This window comes from Taudactylus pleione, unplaced genomic scaffold (assembly GCF_031769625.1).
Source record: "Taudactylus pleione unplaced genomic scaffold, aTauple2 ptg001137l, whole genome shotgun sequence".
NCBI lineage: Eukaryota > Metazoa > Chordata > Amphibia > Anura > Myobatrachidae > Taudactylus > Taudactylus pleione.
The window spans coordinates 4272140-4293918 of NW_028285538.1; the positions used below are offsets into that span (position 1 = coordinate 4272140).

The 21779-nt window shown below is 48.4% G+C and overlaps 1 protein-coding gene across 2 annotated transcripts in view; it reads left to right on the forward strand.

Moving 5' to 3' along the window:
* Nucleotides 1-21779, forward strand: part of RIF1 (replication timing regulatory factor 1) — a 109746-nt gene that overhangs the window by 9065 nt on the left and 78902 nt on the right. For both annotated transcript variants that reach the window (XM_088461990.1, XM_088461991.1), the window contains exons 11-17: nucleotides 1752-1860; nucleotides 4428-4601; nucleotides 4689-4799; nucleotides 4931-4993; nucleotides 5115-5215; nucleotides 5330-5416; nucleotides 20916-20989. In XM_088461990.1, coding sequence (XP_088318116.1) covers nucleotides 1752-1860; nucleotides 4428-4601; nucleotides 4689-4799; nucleotides 4931-4993; nucleotides 5115-5215; nucleotides 5330-5416; nucleotides 20916-20989 — 719 coding nt within the window. The remainder of the gene's footprint in view (nucleotides 1-1751; nucleotides 1861-4427; nucleotides 4602-4688; nucleotides 4800-4930; nucleotides 4994-5114; nucleotides 5216-5329; nucleotides 5417-20915; nucleotides 20990-21779) is intronic.

The following is a 21779-nucleotide window of genomic DNA, read 5'->3' on the forward strand; positions in this document are numbered from 1 at the left end:
GCTACACAGAACATAGCATGTCCCAAATGAACCAACATTTCCAGCTGAGAGAAGAATAGCTTCACAGTAGCATAAAGAGCCTTCAATCAATAGTATAATTACAGTCCTCCAATTGACAATTTAAAGCCAGACCGATGGTAAAGTCCGCTTGCTGCCCACTGGGTGATGCTGCTGATCACAGGATATGGATCATCCTCCTTCCATACTGGTTATTCTGGGGCTGTAGTTAATAGACCGGTGATGCAATGCCACCGGTCTAAATGCCGACACTACCTGCACGACATGGGACTTAAGATAGGCGACAAAATACTGACTCCTATCTTGATCCCGACACCAGAAGACCCACCCCCGCCATCCCGATCGTCGTGTGCCGAGGAAGTTTAACACTTAGCCCGGGTATGGGAGGGGGTTGGGGGTTAGGTTTAGGGACCCATGGGGGACTTTGGGTTAGGTACCCCCTGGGGAAGGTTAGGCTAGGGGAAGGGGAGTTTAGGGTCAGGCACCCCCCTGGGAGGGTTAGGGTGCAGGCAGGGCGGGGTTAGGTTTAGGCACCCCTGGGAGTGGTCAGGCGCTAGGGGTGGAGGTTAGGGTTAGGCACCCCTAAGGGGAAGGGTTAGGGGGAGGAGGGGGTGGTTAGGATACTTGCCAACGGGCGGCTGGATTTGCTACTGTCGGGCTTCCACTTTCAGAAGTTGAATCGGCGGCTGTTGAGTATTTCAGTCCAATTATGTTATTCTGTATTGGGGACCGCTGTATAAACTCCGGGTATATTCAGTGTTCACCTTAGAAATTCCCCAAAGCCCGGGAGGGGAGTGGGTGGAGTGCAGGACCAAACTCAATCATAGGAGGCAAGCAGCAGCCCGGCTTTGTTTGGACAGGAGAGGGAAGAGGCGCTGTTTGCAGTGCCAGCAGCCTCTCAGAGTAAGTTGGGCTGAGGTGGAGGGGGCATCATAGTGCCAGTGGACCACCTGAGGAATAAAGTGTGGGGGGAACACTGCATATGTTTATTCATAGTTGCAAGACGGCTTTTCTTCCTGTATCTCTATTGTGCAGAGTACATGAGCTTAGGGGTTCTGTCTTACAGGTTTCCCTAATTTCTCATGGTAAACACTTTTTGGCCTAGACTGTGGTCAGTCTTTGGAAAAGAATGGATCCCTTCTCTTGTTGGCTGTTAGAGCTATGAGGACCTATAGTAATAAGGCTCTAATTTTGCAAAATTGATCTTTTGATGCTCAAAAGTAAGGTTGGCTTGTGTCTAAGCAGACTTGCTAGATGAATTACTGAAGTTTTTTTAAAAAGCTTTAATTGAGACAACGTTACCTGTTCCTGAAAATGTGAGGACACATTCTACCGAATCGGTTGGTGAGTCTTTGGGCTATGGAGCCTAGACTGAGCAGCTATGTCAGACAGGCATCTGGTATTCTGTCCATACTTTCGAAGTGTGACACCCAGTCATAGGAGAGGTATCTTATAAGGCTGAATCTACGTGCTGCTTGTAAAACCAGACTTGTATAGTAATTTAATGCATTTTGAGTCCACTGCTGTTACAAATTACATAGGATGATTGGATTGTTTAATTACAATAACTTTGCATCCCTCTTAGCCTCGCTGGTACCTATTAATGGCTCTTGAAACAATTCTAGCTGCTCACCCCTGAGAAAAAGCTAATAAGTTAATATATTGAACACGTGTGTCTTGGAACCTTTGCTTTAACCACCAACCATTCATATTTTTTTATTATATATTTGCAGGTTTGTTTACCTTTGATTCAAAGTGCCTTATGTGTAGACTCTTCGTCTCAATCCACTCCACTACGTGGAGCTAGTCCGTGTCTGACTGCGTCTACTCCCTTGCAAAAAGGTACATGCCTGGTGATTATGGAATCGTGCAAGTCATAGTCCATATCACTTGAGTCCTTTCTTCTTGTTATACTCTGTATATAGCTGTTACTAGAGTTAGATTTTTAAGGTGTTAGCAGCTTTATCTGCCAAATATGACACTTATATCAACAAAGGTTTTTATATTGTGCTCAAAAAAACGTATGACTTGAAAGAAGCTTGTGCAACACAGCTCTCCCACTTTTTTTTCGGTAGTTAGAGAACCACATGTTGCATATAACTAAATCTTTTGTCCCAGGGACCCCTCACTTTAAGAAATTGGGGTCCTACTCCATGGTTTCTGGGTCCCATCACAAATTATGGGGGCTTAGGGCAGGCAGCTGATGGGACAGCGCTGGGGGACAAGGAAGGGGTTAAGGTCAGACAGTACTGGGGTTAGGGAGGGGGGTAAGGGTAGAGGGCAGCTGGGGCAAGGAGTGGTTAGTGGCAGATAGTACTGGGGTTAGGTATGGGGGTTAGCTGCTTTTGAGTGATGTCCCATGGACTGTGGGGAGAGACCGTCATGCTGAAAAGTCTGTAGCCTGGGAGTCGGCACATAATGGGAGGAGGGGCGCAAATGCCGGCAGCCAGACAGGAACTTAAAGCTATGACAAAAAAGGGTTTTGTTGCCTGGTGCTCACTCGGATGCTTTAATTAGTAATGGGGCAGCAAAAGTTCTTGCAGAGAGAATCCTCTGTTCTCTCCCTATTTTAATCTATAACAAAGTCGTACGTGTTTCATACACTCTAGAACCGTGCCTGAGTGTTTCATAAATCGATAGTAGATGAGATGGTATGGTAGATAATATATATACTAAACAGTAATGATAGCCCAATTCTGTGATAGAAAAAAGTGGTTTTTATTTGATTTATGAAGTCGGGTGCTCGCTAATATAATTTATTTCATAGTCTCTAATCTTTGTTGGTGGTGAGTAGTCTGTAAAGCATATTGCTAGCACTTGTGGGTAATGTATATCCTCACTAATGGAGGGGTATTCTAGCGGGGATTTGGGACAGAGGGTGATATGTTGGTTTCCTCTTTTTGGTGGGTGGGGAGAGGGTTAATGGCGTAATATCGGCCTAGGGGTAGGCGTCCCTAACCCCTAAAGAGTCTCCGGTCCTTGGGTTGAAGTTATAATCACTCAGTGTTAATGTCACTATTCCGGCGAGGCCTCACCTGTGTCCAGTGTCTTGAATCTTCGATCCTTCTTCTGGCATTGGTCCGGACTTAATTACCGGTGAGCGCGCGCCGCGCTGCCACCGGCTAGATCCCTGCAGTTTATGCTGGAGCAGAGAGTCTCTTCCGGCTTTGTGGCGTTGGCGGATGTGACAAGCCCGAAGAGACTCCAGTCCCGGCGACTCCAAGGTGGAATGTTTTTGCTCAAGGACAAGGCATCCACAGGTGGCTTTTAGTAGACTGGTCATTCCACATCAACTGACACAATTTGAATTACTTTTATTTACCTTTTTGGTTTCCTAATTTTTATTGCACATTCAATTCTAAGGGCTCGATTCTATTCAACGCAAAGTGAATAGCGCTGGGAATCAGCTCCTGGAGCTATTCAATACACCGCGCTGCTAAGCCCAACTAAGGATTTTTTCTCGCAACCCTTCGGGGTTGTGAGCAGAAGTCCTACAAAAGTCCAGGCACGATTCTGTTTTCTGCCCTTCGCACCTGGATAACAGCATCGCGCCATGAAGTTAGGTCGGGGAATGCCCGTTCTCGCGCCTTAAACAGGGTGTTTATTCGCAAGAACGGGCATTCTCCGACTAAACAACGCGCAGAATAGAATAGCTCCGGGAGCTGTCTCCCGGCGCTATTTACATCGCGGGCAATTGAATCAAGCCCTAAATGCACGTCAAAGCTGACTAAAAATCCTGAATTTTACGCTGTATGTAGTTTTTCAGTTATAGGACTCTAGCATTTAAAGAGATTTCCCCAAAAAAGATTTAATTTAAAACTATTTAAGGCCAAATTCAATTAGCCCCATTAATTTAACGGGTAAAAAAGGGTGGTAGCCCTGGGCTTTAACGCCTGGGGATATTCAATTCCAGACCCTTTTTCACTCTAGCCCCTTGTTAATGGGCATTAACACACACAATCCGTGATAAGTTCATGAATCTATGCGTTAACAGGTTTGCAGCACCCGTTAACGGGGATTTGTTTTTGGGTTGATCAGACCCGAAAAAAATCCCTGTTAAGTGCACCCTGCGAGGTACTTGAATAGCCCCAGGGGATCAATTACAACTTTGAGCATTTTAAATTATTCAATACAAACTTCTGGCTGAGCCCCTGTACTACAAATTTCCCCTAATGTATGAAAAGGTATTGATTTAACAAGTATAAAAATCTTAGTTTCTTTAATGTGGTTTATTGGGTTACAAAATGAACACCCTTATAGCATGCGACCCCATTATTTTTTTGCATGTGATTATTCATTACGATTTCTTCTGAGGGACCTCTACAATACTCTTGGTTTTAGCTTCACGTGATTGAAGTGGCATATTACCAGTTGGCAAGGTTAAGTAACTCAAACTTCTTACCCTATAGGAACAATGCCCTTTGGCAGTCCAACAACCCCAAAAATAAACTTGAATTCCAGCCTTTTGGCAACCGTTGCTTTTCCATCCGTTCATCTTCTGGGTGTTGAGATGATTCTTCACTTCCTGCTTGGTCCTGAGGTTGCACAGTTTGCCAGTCAGCACAAGCTTGTGCTTAGTTTAGGTATGTGTTCTCTTTCTCATGTATTGATGTATTTATTACTTTAGCGTGTTCTGTAAACGGGAAATGACATACCGTATTATCCTGCAGAGCCTCTCCAGCATCCTCTGATCAGCAGTTCATCTTTCTTCTGTAAACATGCAAGCTCCCTGGTAAATGCTGTGCAGGATGGTTTTATTACCATTGGAAAAGATGCCTCAGGTAAATTCTGTTCTTGGGGTGATTATCCCTTCTGTTCACCTGTCCTTTCCAACGCATAACTGTTTTTTAATTTGTGATGTGTACTATTTTAAAGTTTAGCTTTCCACTTTCTTTTCCTTATACATCTTTAGGTGCTGTGCTTCATGCTGTATGGAAGGATATTATAGAGTTTACCAAGGCAGCTATGGAAACAGGTAAGCATAGTATAAAGCCATTCGATGCATGGTTTGTTGCTTTCAAAAAGTATAAACTATATCGCAAACTGAAATCCTACTGTATTTTGCATTTGACAGAGTATTCTCCTATTGTCTTTAGGTGGCAAGAAGGAACGGCAAGGCTCGGAATTACTGACATATCTGCTGCAGACTTTAAAAAACATTATCACATCAGATGCTCTGCAGGTGGAGAAGTGTGTTGTAAGTGCAGAGCAGTTCTAATCCGTAATAGATTTTTTTTTTTTTTTTTTGAACTGTTTGGTTGTTTTTTTTTAAATGTGGTATTTGCTTTTTTTTTTTTTTTTTCTTTTTTAGAACCTTCTGGAATGCACTGTGAAGGGACTTCCTCCAAAAGTGCTTGGATCTGCAGCTTATCAGGTGGCAAATATGGATCTTCTTAATGTAAGAAATTGTTTTCGCTCATAGCCACTACAGTGTTGAGCTATTTGGCTTCTAGTTAAAGGACCACCAAACCTAAAATGCAATTCCATGTTTAATTTCTAATATTTACTAATAGGTGTAAAAGTTCCCATAAATCACCATAATGTGATTAATTGTATTTGCACATTAATAGATGGTCTGGAGATTGCTTCAGCCTAGTACAGGGAATTTGTGTTTCCTGCCATTATCTTTCCATATATCCAGTCTCCCTTTTCTCTGTGGTGGCCTACAAAAAAAAGGTCTGGACCAGTTTGGTACTCTCTAGGTTTCTGCTTTTTCTTCCAGCACCAAATAGCGCTACCCCTAGACGTTAGATGTACTGCAAGAAGCAGGTGAAGTTTGGCCCATCCTTTTTGATCCCTTGTTTTGCATTGGTATCTTAAGTTTTATCTAAAGGCGCTAATGGAATGCTCTTTGAGCCCAGTAATTTGTTTCACCAGTGCATCTTGGAAGGTAATCTTTCTCCTGGGCTTCATCTCCACTATGCATATCTAATTTGGAAAACCTTTCACAAAGAAGACGCGGTTTTTTACATTTCTTGGAGGGGTAATGTCATCATTGTGCCCACACTTTTAGAACACTAAACGACTGAGCTTCCACTTTGGATGCCGTGCCTTATCTATTGCTTTGCTCATCCTTTTCAAACTCTGTGCTGCCTTTGGTAGGAGGGTCTACGTGACATCTGAGTAAAGGATTGCTTGGTGAATAGAAAATTAGGTTTTTCAGTTATTACAGTATACTAGGATTTTGAATTGCCTGACATCACAAGAAGAAGAGGTAAGAAAAGAAAACTCATCAAACTGTAAGAATTCAAGTCTGTACAATGTACTGGCTGTGTACATATCTGCATTTTAATGTACTGCTGATATTGCAAGCAACTTGCAGTGCCGGCAGACTGGATATGTTCCAGAACGGCACATCTCGTCCTCTGAAACGGCCCTTACTGTATGTCTACTACCAAGGGCAGCCACCATAAACCGTTTAGGTGAGTAGTTGCCAAGTCGGTTGATCCTGGGAGTAACACTTCTTACAATAGGTACATACCTCTCGTTGCTATAGGGGTTATTTGACTATTGATCAAGCTGGCAAACCAGATTATCTGGTTTGGCCACCATAAAATTCCTTTGCTCTAAATACAGTAAATGGCATTTTAAACCAGAAGGTGAATTGTATTAAGACTTCTTAGAAAGCAAATTGTATTTTTGGAGGGCCATGGAGATAATATAGGAGCCTGGGCACTTGTTTTTTTTTTTGTTTGTTTGTTTTCGTTTTATGGATTTTAAAGGTTTACACCCACAGAATGGCAATAAACGGGACACCCGACAAGTGGGGAGAAAAAGTACTTTATCTCCAGAACAATATTGCCAGGAAAACAGGAGCTGTCAGGAGAAGCAGCAGGCTGTGTCAAGGACTAACCGCTATTCTTCAAGAAGGTGGCGAGCAAGTGGCCTCAGAGGAGGTCAGCACAGGAGCAGCCAGCGGAAGGCAGCAGCCACCAGGGAGCAAGCATGAGCTAGGAGCCTTCAGGTGACTAGGAAGGTCCCACATAGCAAGCGGGTAAGAAAACAGTGTCACCTGATACAGCAGCAGGGACTGCACTGAAGGGAGAGCCGCATCCAAGTCGGCCGCTGCCAGTGGGAGGGCCAGTGGAGCAAGGAGGCACTGGTGGGACCAGAGGAAAAACGAATGCAGATCAGCAGCAGTACCTTGGAGACAGTATTCCATTAGGAGAGGTCGATGACACCAGCGGAGAAGCCTGCAGGATGTGGCAAAGATGGTGCTTTGGCATTCGCAGCAGGAGACTGTCCCAAGGCAGTGCAGTACAGCAGGAACTGTAGCTTGGCAAAATCACCCCCAGGGCGTCAGGAGAAGTTCCAGCATTAATGAAAGGAGTACTCCGTGGGCTACAGGAAAGATGAACAGGATTTAACAGGCTGGGGAGCAGTAATACACACGTCTTAGTCTATGCCTAACCAGCACACGCCCACGATCCTGGGCACTTTTAATTAAACCACTGTAACTCTGAAGGTGCACTGGGATGGTGTTAAATAACAATTCCATATAGACGCTATAGATTGCATTTTGCTTTACGCTTTTACTAATCTGAAAATAAATGTTCTGAGGGGTAGAAATCCAGTGTTCTCCCGAGCCTGGTGGCATTAAGAAGGAGCCAGGTGGAGTGTGGTATGAAAGATCGACAATTAAAAGGTCAACAGGTCGAGGCCGAATGTTAGTCGCCAAGTATAGATGGTCGATGGTTTTTCTTCAGTGTCCATAGGGCTCTACAGAGGAGACAATGGGGTGTAGGAGGTGATTAGGACTGGGCACCAACAGCTAAAGCTTTAAATGCCCCGGTCCTTCCCCCACTAAACTCCGCCCACAGCCTGAGGCAATTCAGTTTGTGTCGGCAGGAGCTGGTTCACGGTTCAAACAGTGGGGCTGCTTTCTTTTGTTGTTCTTTTTTACTGACCGAGCAGGCAGCGATACAGTCCTCTGAACGCCAGTGCTGCTGCTCCATCACCCCTCTGCGGCACTGCAGCTCCAGCCATCTGCTCGGTACTTAAGGCAGGGGGCCTAGCTAGCGTAGCTCCACTGGAGGACCACAGACACGAGCCGGGGTACATGTAAGGCGCTTGCGGGAATCCGCGTCTTCAACGCAGTCCTACCTCCGGTCTCCGGAGACAAAAAAACGGAGGTGCTGATGTGGACACCGGTCAGTCCAGGACTCCACTAGACCACCAGGGCTAACTTTACTGTCACATGTTATAAGAGGCCAGGGAACCGGCAATTGATGCCGGCACAGCTCTTTCTACTTAAGGGTCCATAGGGGGTCCACAGGGTTGACCTTGGGGTTATAGCTGGAACAGGATCCATGGGCACCACACAGTTAAGCTTTTAGCTCCCAGGATGCACTTGGGTCCTCCTCTATACCCCGCCCCCAAGCCACAGGCACCTCAGTGTAAGCTGGTGCCCGGCCGGAGTCGGTCACCGCGCAGGGGGGCTGCAGGAGCAGCCCCCAGAAGCTTTTTATTTTAAGTTAAATTTTATTTAGTTTTAATCTATTTTTACTACAGACGGCAGCGAAGGGCTGTCTGTACAGACGCCCACGCTGCCGCTCTGATCCCCGACTGGCGCCGCGACGCCAGTACTGATCTGGGGATCGCGGCGGGAGGACAGAGTCCGTACTAGCCGGACTCTGTCTACCTCCCAGGACTGCTGCCGGAGTCGCCGGGGATGCAGGTAAGCCGCGCGTCGCTGGCTAGCGGCGGCGCGCGGAATGCCTTAAATGCAGTCCTTTAGCCTCCGGTCCTGGGGACAGACCGGAGGCTGCTGGCAGTGGCGGCGGGGCCCCCCCCCATAACCCGTGGGACCACTAGACCACCAGGGATAACCGGCAAGCGGGAAGCCAGCATCCCTGGGGTTATGGCCAGCCAGGGGAGGAAGCCTTCCCTGTCAGCGGCTCCTCCCCTCAGCTCAGCGCGCCTTTCAGCACGCAGTCTGGCGTCGCTGAGCTGCAGATTCCTCGGCCACTCCTCCTCTGAGGTCTCCAGCGGCCATTTTCCCACAGTGGCAGCGCAGATCTCAGGGAGCACGCGGACCGGTCCCCCTGTGTACCTCTCCCCTGATTAAGGACAGCGTACACAGCACTATAGCCCTCCCAGACACTGAATCTGTTCAGGTTGATTGTAGTGTAAAGGTGCAGTGAGTATATCTTCCTGCATGGTATGTGACTTTTTGCTAGTGCTGCCTGTCTGTGCTTATTTTCTACTTACTGTCAGCTTATACCTATCCCTTTACTTCTCCTACAAGCCCTGCAGGTGTGTGGGGGAGGGGCGTTTCTACTGACCTCACTTATATAGATCACGTATTTGTGAGGTCCGTCACATACAGTAGTGTGCTACTCAGTGCCATATTGTGGGCTGTTGTTCAGCACACCGGTGAGTGCGTTTCACTTCTACCCTGGTGCCAGATATATAATATATTCTGTCATGTCAGACGAGGAGGTTGAGCGCTCAGTGGCTCCGGTGTTGGCCTCCTGCGGACGCTGTTCTGCAGGAGTAGATAGGGAGGATTTGTCACAGGATGGCCTGTGTAGTCGATGCCAGGTGGCTCCTGGCCCATCCAGACCTTCTCTGGTGCAGGAACCACCGTGGGCGATGTTTTCTCAAGTGCTGGTGTCTATTGCGGACCGTCTGTCGGTCCTGACTGCTCTCCCTACTAGGGCGGTGCCCCAGCCGACCATCCCCCATTCCCCGGGTGTCCCGCAGTTATTGCGGAGTCCTCCTGGGTCTCAATCAGTTGGTCCCTATGCGGGGTTGCCTATGTATATACAGGCTTCCCCTGTGCCGCAGCAGCCTGTGGTACCTTTTCAGGCCCCTATGGCGACGCCTCCACCATGGGTGGATGTGCTCTCCAACTCCGTGCAAAATTTGGCGGCCGCTTCCTCGGCTTTTCAGTCAATGTTGCAGACTGACATGCCTTCTAGGATTTCTAAACGCCCACTCATGACACGGGCTGCTCAGGTATCGGACTCAGAGGGTTCCTCAGATGATGGGGAGGTCCCTGATGACACTGACTCGGACGCCTCGGTCCAGGAAATGGATACCAAGTCGTCCATTAATGTGCGAGCACTAGTTAGGGCGGTGCGAGCTATTCTTCTTATAGAGGATGAGGCACCGGTTCCTAGGTCGAAGTTTCCTAGTTTCAAAAAAACTAAGGTGGCTTCTGCGGTGTTTCCCCTGTCGGATCAGTTGACGGATCATATGGCGGTAGCTTGGCAGGCGCCCAGTAAGAGATTCCTTCCTCAGAAGCGGTTGGCTTCTAATTACCCCTTCCCCGAGGCACATTGTAAAAAATGGGAAACTCCACCGGCGGTGGATTCCCATGTCACCCGTTTAACTCGGGGCGCCACCTTACCATTACCGTCGATATCCTCGCTGAAGGATCCCACGGACAGGAAAGTTGAGACTTGCTTAAAGTCTATTTACTCCCTCTCCGGGGCGGTGGCCCGACCGTCCATGGCCATTTCCTGGGTGGCCAAGGCCATTGAGGGGTGGGCCAATGCATTGGAAGATACCTTCCCGGACGACGCTCCGGATGTCCAGCGGGCGTTGTTGGGACAAATGAGGGACGCCGCTTCTTACATTGGAGAAGCTTCTTTAGATGCTAGTCTGCTGACCTCGCGGGTATCGGCTGCAGCGGTGTCTGCCCGCCGATCCTTATGGTTGCGGTCCTGGAGAGCGGACTCTGATTCAAAGAAAGGTCTGGAGGCCTTACCTTTCAATGGGGAATTACTATTTGGTCCGGACTTGGACAAAATAGTGGACACCCTGGCTAAATCCAAGTCGGCCTTCCTCCCTTCGGCGGCACTGCCTGCTAAGGTTCGGAGTTCGGCTTTTCGTTCCTTTCGGGTTCAGGGTAAGGCGAAAGGTCAGTCCTTCCCGAGACAGTCTGCGAGTAAGACGGCCTCTAAACCCAAGAAGCAAGCCTGGAGTGCTCGGCGCCCTTCTTCCAAGCAGGAAGATAAACCTGCGGCCTGATGGGACGGGCCTCCCTCTGGGGGACCTCAGAGTGGGAGGCCGACTTCTTCTATTTGCCCAGTGCTGGCACAATACCACCACGGATGCCTGGGTTCGAGAAGTGGTCTCCCAGGGGTACGCCCTGTCTTTTCGGCACAGACCACCCCACCAGTTTTTCTGCACAAGTCCTTCTCAGAACAAGACCAAGGCGTTACAGGTTCAGGAGGCTATAGAGTCCTTGCTGAAAGCAGGGGTCATTGTTCCCGTTCCTCTATCACAACGAGGGACGGGGTATTATTCGTCTCTGTTTCTGGTGCAGAAACCCAATGGTTCTCATCGCCCTATCCTCAACTTGAAGTCTCTGAACAAATTCCTCAGAGTTCCCAAGTTCAGGATGGAAACGTTACGTTCCATCATTCTGGCGATGGAACCGGGGGATTACATGGTGTCCCTGGACATCCAGGACGCCTACCTCCATGTTCCGATAGCATCTTCACACCAGCGGTATCTGAGGTTCGCTATCCTTCAACACCACTATCAGTTCCAGGCGCTACCCTTTGGTCTCTCCACGGCACCGAGGGTGTTCACGAAGATTATGGCGGTCATGGCCGCACATCTTCGGAACCAGAATGTACGGCTGCTGCCGTACCTGGACGACCTCCTGTTGCTGGCGAGCTCCCCGGAGGTACTGCTTCAACATCTCCACCTGACGATCGCTTGCCTGCAAGCGCACGGGTGGTTGATAAATTGGAAAAAGTCCTCTCTGATTCCATCACAGCGGATGGTTCATTTGGGAGCCCTGCTGGATTCGCGTCAGCAAAGGATCTTCCTGACTCCGGAGAAGGTCGCCTCACTACAGCTGCGGATACGCAGTTGCCTGAGCCGTTGCCGCCTGTCGGTCCATTCGGCTATGAGAGTTCTGGGGTCCATGGTGTCGACATTCGACATGGTGGAATTTGCCCAGTTCCATTCCCGGCCCCTGCAGGGGCTGATTCTATCAGAATGGAACGGGTTACCTCACCGGATCCGCTCTCAGGTGCTGGTGTTGTCTCCGGACGTTCGGCTATCTTTGGCTTGGTGGCTTCAGACAGCTCATCTGGTCGAGGGGCGCCCATTTTGGATCCCGGACTGGGTCCTGCTCACGACGGATGCCAGTCTCCGGGGATGGGGGGCAGTGACCGGCTCTTTGTCGCTTCAGGGTCGTTGGTCAGCGGAAGAAGCACTTCTCCCCATCAACATCCTGGAACTGCGGGCAGTATACAAGGCCCTGCAGTCGTCCGGCCCCGCTCTTCACGGAAGGGCGGTACAGGTGCAGTCCGACAACGCCACCACGGTGGCGTATATCAATCACCAAGGCGGAACTCGCAGTCAGGCAGCGATGTCGGAGGTGTCTCGTATCCTGTCTTGGGCGGAGGGTCACATTCCAGCGATCTCGGCGGTCTTCATCCCCGGAGTCCTCAATTGGGAGGCGGACTTCCTCAGCCGTCACGACGTGCATCCCGGGGAATGGTCGCTTCACCCAGAGGTGTTTCAGCTACTCGTGGACAGGTGGGGACTGCCGGAGCTGGACTTGATGGCCTCCCGTCACAATCACAAGTTGCCCGTTTACGGGTCAAGGACAAGAGACGCAGGTGCAAGTCTGGTGGACGCGCTGTCGGTGACATGGACGTTTCACCTGGCGTATCTGTTTCCTCCGATATCCCTGCTTCCTCGGGTTCTGCGGAAATTCAAGCAGGACGGCGGCATGCTCGTGCTGGTAGCTCCGGCGTGGCCCAGACGTCCTTGGTACTCCGATCTGAGGAGCCTCTCCATCGACGCTCCGTACCTTCTTCCTCAACGTCGGGACCTGTTGTCTCAGGGGCCCTGCCTTTACCCGGATCTGGGTCGGCTGTCTTTGACGGCGTGGCTCTTGAGACAGCCGTCTTGAGGTCTCGGGGCTTCTCCAGTTCGGTTATTGGTACGATGCTCAGGGCACGCAAGCCTGCTTCAGCACGGATTTATCACAGAGTGTGGCACACTTACTTTCAGTGGTGTGAGTCCAGACTTTATGATCCTCAGGTGTTCCGAGTTTCTAGGATCTTGGAATTTCTTCAGTCAGGATTGGATCTCGGCTTACGCCTTGCATCTCTGAAGGTTCATGTGTCCGCCTTGTCCGTGTGGTTTCAACGGCGGATTGCAATACTAGCAGACGTTCACACCTTTTTCCAAGGTGTTCTCAGGATCCAGCCTCCCTTTGTGGCTCCTTGGGACTTGGCGGTGGTGCTACGGGTCCTGCAGGGTCCTCCGTTTGAGCCTCTTGAGGCGGTGGAGCTCAAGTGGCTGACATTTAAGACGGTTTTTCTCCTGGCAATTGCTTCGGCCAGGAGGGTGTCTGAATTGGGGGCGCTTTCCTGTCGCCCTCCTTTCCTGATTTTTCACCAGGACAGAGCGGTGCTCCGCACTCGTCCTGAGTTTTTGCCCAAAGTGGTCTCGAAGTTCCATATTAATCAGGAACTTGTTGTGCCAGTTTTTCAGTCCCCTGATCTTTCAGCTGGTGAGACTTCCTTAGATGTGGTCCGGGCGCTTAGAATTTATGTAGACCGGACGGCTTCGGTTAGGAAGTCTGATTCCTTGTTTATCCTCTTTGGTTTTCACAAGAGGGGTTGGCCTGCCAACAAACAAACGTTAGCCCGTTGGCTTCGTTCCGTTATTTGTGATGCTTATGCACAGGAGGGCTTACCTGTGCCAGCCTCTGTTAAGGCTCATTCCACTCGTTCTGTGGGTCCCTCTTGGGCTGCTAGACGTGGCTCTTCTGCTGTTCAGCTGTGTAAGGCGGCCACTTGGTCTTCAATTCAAACGTTTTTGAGGTTCTATGCGTTTGACACCTTTGCCTCTCAGGATGCATCCTTTGGGCGCCGGGTACTCCTTTCAGCACAGGAGCGTCCCCGCCCTTAGTTGTACTGCTTTGGGACATCCCCAAGGTCAACCCTGTGGACCCCCTATGGACCCTGAAGTAGAAAACAAGAGATATGGTAAGAACTTACCTTTGTTATCTCTGTTTCTACGAAGTCCATAGGGTCCACAGGGCGCCCGCCCTGACGCACCTGGCTTCAAATGGGCTGTGTGGCTGGTCACCGGTTTTCCGTCTCCTATTGCTGTGAGTATGGTTTCTTGTGTGTTCCAGTCTTCCTTCTCTCTGTTCCATATTCTCCTCCGGCCTAGGCTGCTTACCAACTGAGGTGCCTGTGGCTCGGGGGCGGGGTATAGAGGAGGACCCAAGTGCATCCTGGGAGCTAAAAGCTTAACTGTGTGGTGCCCATGGATCCTGTTCCAGCTATAACCCCAAGGTCAACCCTGTGGACCCTATGGACTTCGTAGAAACAGAGATAACAAAGGTAAGTTCTTACCATATCTCTTGTTTTTCCTACTGCCCCTCCCCCGACTCAAGGCGCCATTCCACTGAAGTCTTGCCGCCTCTGAGCTGCTCCTCCTTCAGCCTCCACCCCCTCGGAGACCCACGGCTGCCATTTTCTTCAGCAGCCACAGGTCTCCGGGAATGTTGGGACCAGTCTCCATATATACCTCTCCTAGGAGCCAGGTTATACAGAGCGATTTCCTACCAGCCACTTCGGTCTGTGTAGTTGAAGCTAGTGCCCATTGCAGTTATATTTTATACTCTGCATTGTATGTGACTTGTGCTAGCTCTGCTGTCTGTTTTTTCTCTGTCAGCTTATACCTTTCCCTCTCTTTCACCATAAGCCTGGGTTACTGGTGTATAAGGGGGTTCACTGTTTTTTTGTGAAGGCGGTCACATACTGTTTGTTGCACGCTTCTACAATGCCATATTGTGTTATACTGTCCTTGCAGCAAAGACAAGGGTAACAAACAGTCTGCTGCTCCTATATAGGTCTCTTGCAGGTCCTGTTCAGCAGGATTAACCCAGGAGGTTTTGATTCAAGATGGTCTATGTGCATCTTGTTGTACTACCCCAGGCCAGTCGGCCCCTGCTCAGTAACCCCCCCTGGGCTTCCTTTTCACAGGTGTTGGCAAAGACTGCGGACCGCCTAGCAGGCACACTCGGCGATACCAGTAACTTCTATGCCGCCTCCATGGACAGACATGTTCTCTAACTCTGCAGAGTCTACTGGCTACTTCTACAGCCTTTCAACAACTGTTGCAAAGTGAGAGACCATTACCCAGTAAAACTGCTAAGCGTGCTGTGCTATCCTCAGTCCACACAGTTCTCAGATTCTGAGGTATCATCTGGGGAGGCAGAAGATGCAGATGTCTCTTACAGAGTCACCCTCTTGGGAGGAGGCGCTTCAGTCTAAATTGAATGTACCTGCACTAGTGAGGGCTTGCAAATCAATTCTTCAAATAGAAGATGCAGAGCCAACTCCTAAGGCAAAAGAGCTACTCTTTAAACGACAGTGATTTTAGAAGGAATTCCCTCACTGATCAGCTTTCCGAACTCAAGAGTGAAGTATGGAATACTCAAAGTAAAAAGTTTCAGTTGCCAAAACGCCTGGATTTGTTTAATCCTATTCCAGCAGCTGATTGCGCTAAATGGGTAATTCCACCAGCAGTAGATTCCCACGTGACACGTCTAGTTAAAAGCTCTACTTTACCTATCCCTACAGCATCCTCCCTAAAGGAGACGACGGATAGAAGGATTGAAGCTTGCCTCAAATCTGTATTCTCTTACAGGATCTATTACTCATCTAGCCATGGCTACTGCCTGGCTGGCCAAAGCCATTGACAGCTGGGCAGATGCGCTAGAGAACACATTTCCCTCTGCTTCTCGGGAACAGCTGTCCTACATCTCGCACATCCCGGTTACAGCCTCCTATTTAGGAGAAGCTGCTTTGAATACTGGTCTCCTAGCTTCCAAGGTATCTGCTAATGCTGTGGTAGCCCGCTGTATCATTTGGTTTCAATTATGAAAGGCCGACACGAAGATTGCATGCAAACTGGGCAATATTACTGAGCGATTGAACGATTAAGACATCAATAACGACAGATTGGCCATGTTCTGAAATGGAGGGGGCCTACACTTAACAACTGATCGTTCAGTGTAGGCACGCACTACAGGGGATCAGGAACGACTGAACGATTACTATTTCCTAATCGCCCAGTGTGTACGCACCTTTAGAAGGCCTTGGAATCACTGCCTTACACTGGGGAGATCCTGTTTGGCCCTGAGTTGGACAAGATTGTGGTTACCTTGGCAGCTTCTAAGACTGCGTTACTGCTCTCGGCATCTACACCAAGGCCTTGGATGTCCTCCATCAGGTCCTTTCGTCCCCAGGGAAAAGCTTTAGGTCAGTCCTTTCCACAGCAGTCTGCTTCTACAAAGGCCTCCAAGCCAAGGACCAAGCAGGCCTGGGCTAATAGACATCCAGCTGTCAAACACAAGGACAAGCCTTCAGCCTGACAGGGCAGGCCTCCCCCTAGAGGATTCCAGGATGAGGGTCCGGCTTCTACAGTTCCTACAGTTCTGGCGTCAGACCACCACAGACGCCTGGGTAAAATAAATGGTCTCTCATGGGTACGCCTTCTCATTCCTGAGATGGCCCCCCCAGCAGTTCTTTTACACAAGACCTCCAGCAGACCCGAGCAAAGCCCTGCTCCTCCATATGGCCATTCAGTCCTTGCTGCACTCGGGAGTAATAATTACGGTCCTGTCGTCACAGCTAGGGAAGGGTTATTACTGTATCCTTTTCTTGGTTCAGAAGCCCAATGGGTCTCATCGGCCTATCCTCAATCTCAAGTCTCTGAACAAGTTTATCAGGGTGCCCAGGTTTCGTATGTAAACCCTCCGCTCTATTGTCCTAGCTATGGAACCTGGGGACATTATGGTGTCTCTGGACATTCAGGACGCTTACCTACATGTACCCATAGCGCCCTCTCATCAGCGATATCTCTGGTTTGCTGTCCTACAGCAACATTTCCCATTTCAGGCATTGCCTTTTGGGCTTTCTACAGCTCCGTGGGTCTTTACCAAGATCATGGTAGTTATGGCGGCCTACCTTCGTCGTCAGGGGATCAGGCTACTCCCATACTTGGACAACCTCTTGATGTTGGCATGCTTTTTCCAGAGGTCCTTCACTGCCATCTTCAGATAACCTTTCTACAAACACATGGCTGGTTAATCAACTGGAAAAAGTCTTCTCTGACCCATTCTCAAAGGATGGTACATCTCTGAGCCCCTCTGGATTCTCAAGTTCAGAAAATCTTCCTGCCAGCAGACAAAATCTCTGCACTACAGCAACGAGTGTGAAGGTTACTCCACAGTCGCCGATTGTCAATTCACTCAGCAATGCAGACTTACGGTCCATGGTATCCACCTTTTGCCATGATGGAGTTCGCTCAGTTCCACTCCAGGCACCTACAACACCTAATCCTCTCCAGGTGCAATGGGCTGCCCCATCTGATCAGATCCCAGACGATGGTCCTCTCTGGAAATTTGCCTATCCTTCTCCTGGTGGTTACAGACGTCCCACTTAAACAAGGGTTGCCCCTTCTGGATCTCTGATTGGGTGCTCACCACGGACGCAAGCCTCCGCGGGTGAGGCGCAGTGACCGCCTAACACTCCTTCCAAGGGCCGTTGGATTCCCACCGAGGGGGTCTTAACAATCAACATCCTGGAGCTCTGAGCCATCTCCAGAGGCCTCACTCTGGCTCAGGACATCCTTCAGGGCAGGCCAGTACAAGTACAGTCCGACGACAACGCCACGGCTGTGGGCCTACCTAAATAACCAGGGAGGCACTCAGTCGCTCAGCAATTGCAGAAGTGGCACACATTCTCACATGGGCCGAACGTACTCCCCGCGGTGTTCATCCTGGGGATTCTCTATTGGGAAGTGGATTTCCTCAGCCGTCACAACGTGCATGCCGGGGAGTGTTCTCTACACCCAGAAGTCTTTCAGCTCCTAGTGGACAAATGGGGTCTACCAGACATGGACCTCATGGCTTCACAACACTACCACAAGATTCCGGTGTACGGGTCCAGGACGAGGGACCCCGAAGCAGCCTTCATAGATGCCTTGTCAGTGATGTAAACCTTCTGGCGTACCTCTTACAGTCTCCCTTCTTCCTCGGGTCCTTCGGAAATTCAAGCAACCTCTTTTCCCACTTCCTCTATGACCTGACGTGTTGTCTCAGGGTCCCTGTCTACCCCTGTACCTGCCAGTTTGTCTTTGATTGCATGAGACTTGAGAAATCCCTCCTATGGTCCAAAGTATTTTCTAGTTCTGTGGTCCAGACCATGCTCAGCGCGTAAGTCAGCCTCTGCCCGGATCTATCACTGGGTGTGGCATACTTCTGCTGGTGTGCTAAAAGAAGCTATAACCCTCTGGTGGTTCGTGTTTCTCGAATCTTTGCCCTTCTTCAAGCTGAATTGGATCTTGGACTCCGCCTAGCCTCTCTGAAAGTGCACGTCTCTGCTCTGTCCATCTGGTTTCAGCGCAGAATTACTCCACTACCAGATGTTCGCCCCTTCCTTCAGAGTGTCCTCCGTATTCAACCTCTTTGTCCCTCTGGTTCTCCACGCACTTCAGGTGCCTTTGTTTGAACCCCTGGAATCAGATTGCAGCAGGAGGAAAGCCGCTCAGCAAACATGCAGAAAAGATTTTCTCGTTAACAGCCGGGAGATTGACATGGATGGCACGGTTGTGTGAGATGCGACCCTATCTGGGGAAAGCCCAGCTGTCTGCGGTCGCATCCCTTGCATCCGTGTCAGGTAAGTGGTTAAGAGTATCTTTACAGCTGCAGGAGCAGCTGTTAGGCCCATATTCATCTCAGCCTGGTTTAACAAGACTGTACAAAGATGGGCCAAACGGTTAACTTATGACCTTACTTCTGGAAAGCACTATTCAGGGTTATCCGTGAGTCAGCTAATTATCTATGTGAAGTAGCTATAATTTCTGCATCTGCCAGACATGCTCTTCAGCTCTAGTTCTTGGTGATTAGATTTTGAATCTAAAGAATCATTAGAGGCTCTTGCTTTCAGAGGTGATTTGCTCTGGCCACAGGGCGTAAGGTTATGTTTGTCTCAGCTACTCATGAGTATGAGGGACTTCTTTTTTTTGTCTTCAGACCAAACCAATAAATTTCAAAAATCACCCCATTACAAGGCAGCTTTCTGGTTCTCTCATGGAGGATGAACCAAGAGTAGGCTGTCGCCCAGCATCCAAGCCATCAAAGAACCTAAATGCATGATGTACATCTCTCACACCCAGAGACCCCTACAGTGGGGAGCCCATCTATTTCCTTTTTTGTGACCACTTCTGACGGATGGGTAATTAGCTCGAGAAACTACGAAATAGACCTCATGGGTCGTCCTCATTGATCTTAATCATGGGTTTGCCCGTGAACAGATAAACATTTTAACCTTGGTAAACTCTGCCCACACTGCTGTCTTTTGGTGTCAAACCTGTTGCAGAAGAGCATGGAGACTCTGGCTTCTACTCGAACCTTTTCCAAGTTTAGAAACCACATGACTCCTACCATTCCATTCTGAATCTAAACATCCTGATTCAAAATTCACTCAGATCTCCAGTGTTAAATGGAAAATTTGTATCATCCATGGACATCAGGCACCTGTTTTCATGTTCATTCTTTGCGGGACACAGTTATCTACTGAAATTCACTGTGCAGGATCATAATTTCCAGTCTTGTGCCCTTTCTTTTGGTCATTCTACAGCATAAAGTTTTTACCAAACTTGTGTCTATCCTGACAGCACACTTGTATATGGGTGTCCTTATCTTCCCCAGATTCTCTCCGGGCCAATGTGAGTCTGATGCAGAGGGTGTTGCAGTCCCACTGTTGAATTGCTAATCTTCACAAATCTAACCTGGTATCAACAGATTAAATTTCTAGGAATGCTGTTTGTCACCATTCTCCAGTGTGGTGGTCTTCCCCAGGGAAAAAAAAATATCGTGATCAGATTGATCTTGAATCGACAGTGTCCATTCATCTATGCATGCGGCTACTAGGGAAGATGATTGCCACCTTCAAGGCTGCTCAATTTGTCCAAATATATTCCATAGATTTTCAAAGTTTAATGCTCTTGAAATGGAAATATATCTTGCCTACAGATGTCCTCATACACCTAGCGTCTCTTCACCATATGGCACAAGATGCTTGGTGCGATTCTTCGCCATGTGTAGCGCAGCATACCTTCTAAATATTGCATCTGAGTTGCATTGTAGCCCCATACAAAGCTGCTCAGGACTCTAGTGCAGGATAGAATAACCGTTCAGCTAGAGATGGATTTTTATAGTAAGCACAAAAATCCCCTCCCTTCTCAGATTCCAATGGGAAACACTGGACAACCTTCCCCTCGCACCTGTTCTGCTTTTGTCTTCTATCCTGCACCGTCCTAGTTTGGTTTCCTATACCCCTTTCAAACTGAGCTTCTGACACGGGATATTGCAGTTTTAGGTCTAGTGGTCTTTTAATGCACAGCTGACCTGATTGCTCCTGTGTGCAAATTCTGTGGCTAAGGGTACCTACACACTTGGCGATGTGCTCAAGATCCAACATAGTGTACGATTTCCCTTGAACTCTTCCCTGGCAGTCCTGCACACGATTTGGTGTTAAAAAAAACTGTCCAATGTGACACATGATCTATCGTGCCTCCTAACTATTCCAGTGCAACGTGACTGAGATTGTCAGATCTGCCCTACAGCACGGCAAATCTGAAGATGCGATGTACGACCTGCGGGGATGCACATCGTGATTGTAAGTGGACACTCACGATTTGGGCATATTTTACACAATTTGTCGTCATGATTCGTCGGAATCGGGCAAATCGTATAAGAAATCGCCAAGTATGTAGGCACCTTAATTTGTGTGTTTTTGTTGCCTTTTTTTGTTTTTTATATATATATTCATGAATTTTTTATTTATTTTTTTCTTCGTTTGTTTCCTACTTTATATTTTATATTTTTCTTCTAGGGAACACCAGCTCTATTTCTAATTCAGCTTCATTTTCACCCTGGACTTTTTGAACATGGTTTTACTGAGGAAAGGCAAGTCCTCCAATCTTTTGTGTATTGTTCCCTAGTTAAAAGTAGAGTTTGTAAAGAATGTCAGGAATATGTTCTACACTAGTGTGTTAGTCCAGTACTCTGATCGCTAACTGGGCTCCATATAGCCCAGTGTTTTTCACTAATTCACAGGTGAAGCTTCTCCATTAGCCAATGTCATCAAAAATATATATATTTTTTTTTTTTGTAAGTTAAGAACCTCTCTCTAAAAAAAAATGCTTATTTATTTTCCTGAATAAGCATGGGGCTGTCTCGCACCAGTTTTGTGCATATTTCTGAATTCTAATTTTAACCCCACCCCCTACTGGTAATAGACCCTCAGCGTCCCATTGTGGCACTACCCACCCCACACAGTGCCATGTTACCATTGAAGTATTACTTTCCTCCCTAATACAGAGCGGATCTTGTCTCGGGGGACTGATCACTGCTCTCAAAGATCAGAGTAATTGTGCTCAAATCCCTTGTGAAGAACATATTATCTTAAAATGGAGGAGCAGGGGGGCACAGTCACACAGGATGTGCCTGAAACCAGAAAGGCTTTCTGACACGGTCACATCCTATCTGACTGCGCTAGTTAAAGTGGTTAAGCTGGTAATGCTATAAGAATACCATCAAAACATCCACTGTTAAAGTTTTCTATGGATTGAATTTAAACAACTAAATTCTATTCTACATTAAAGAAATAAGACAGATCTGAGTAATGAGTGCTTAATATTGCATAGTAATTGCCAGAATGGCTTCTTCCTTTGAACATTCAAACATGTCACTAAGT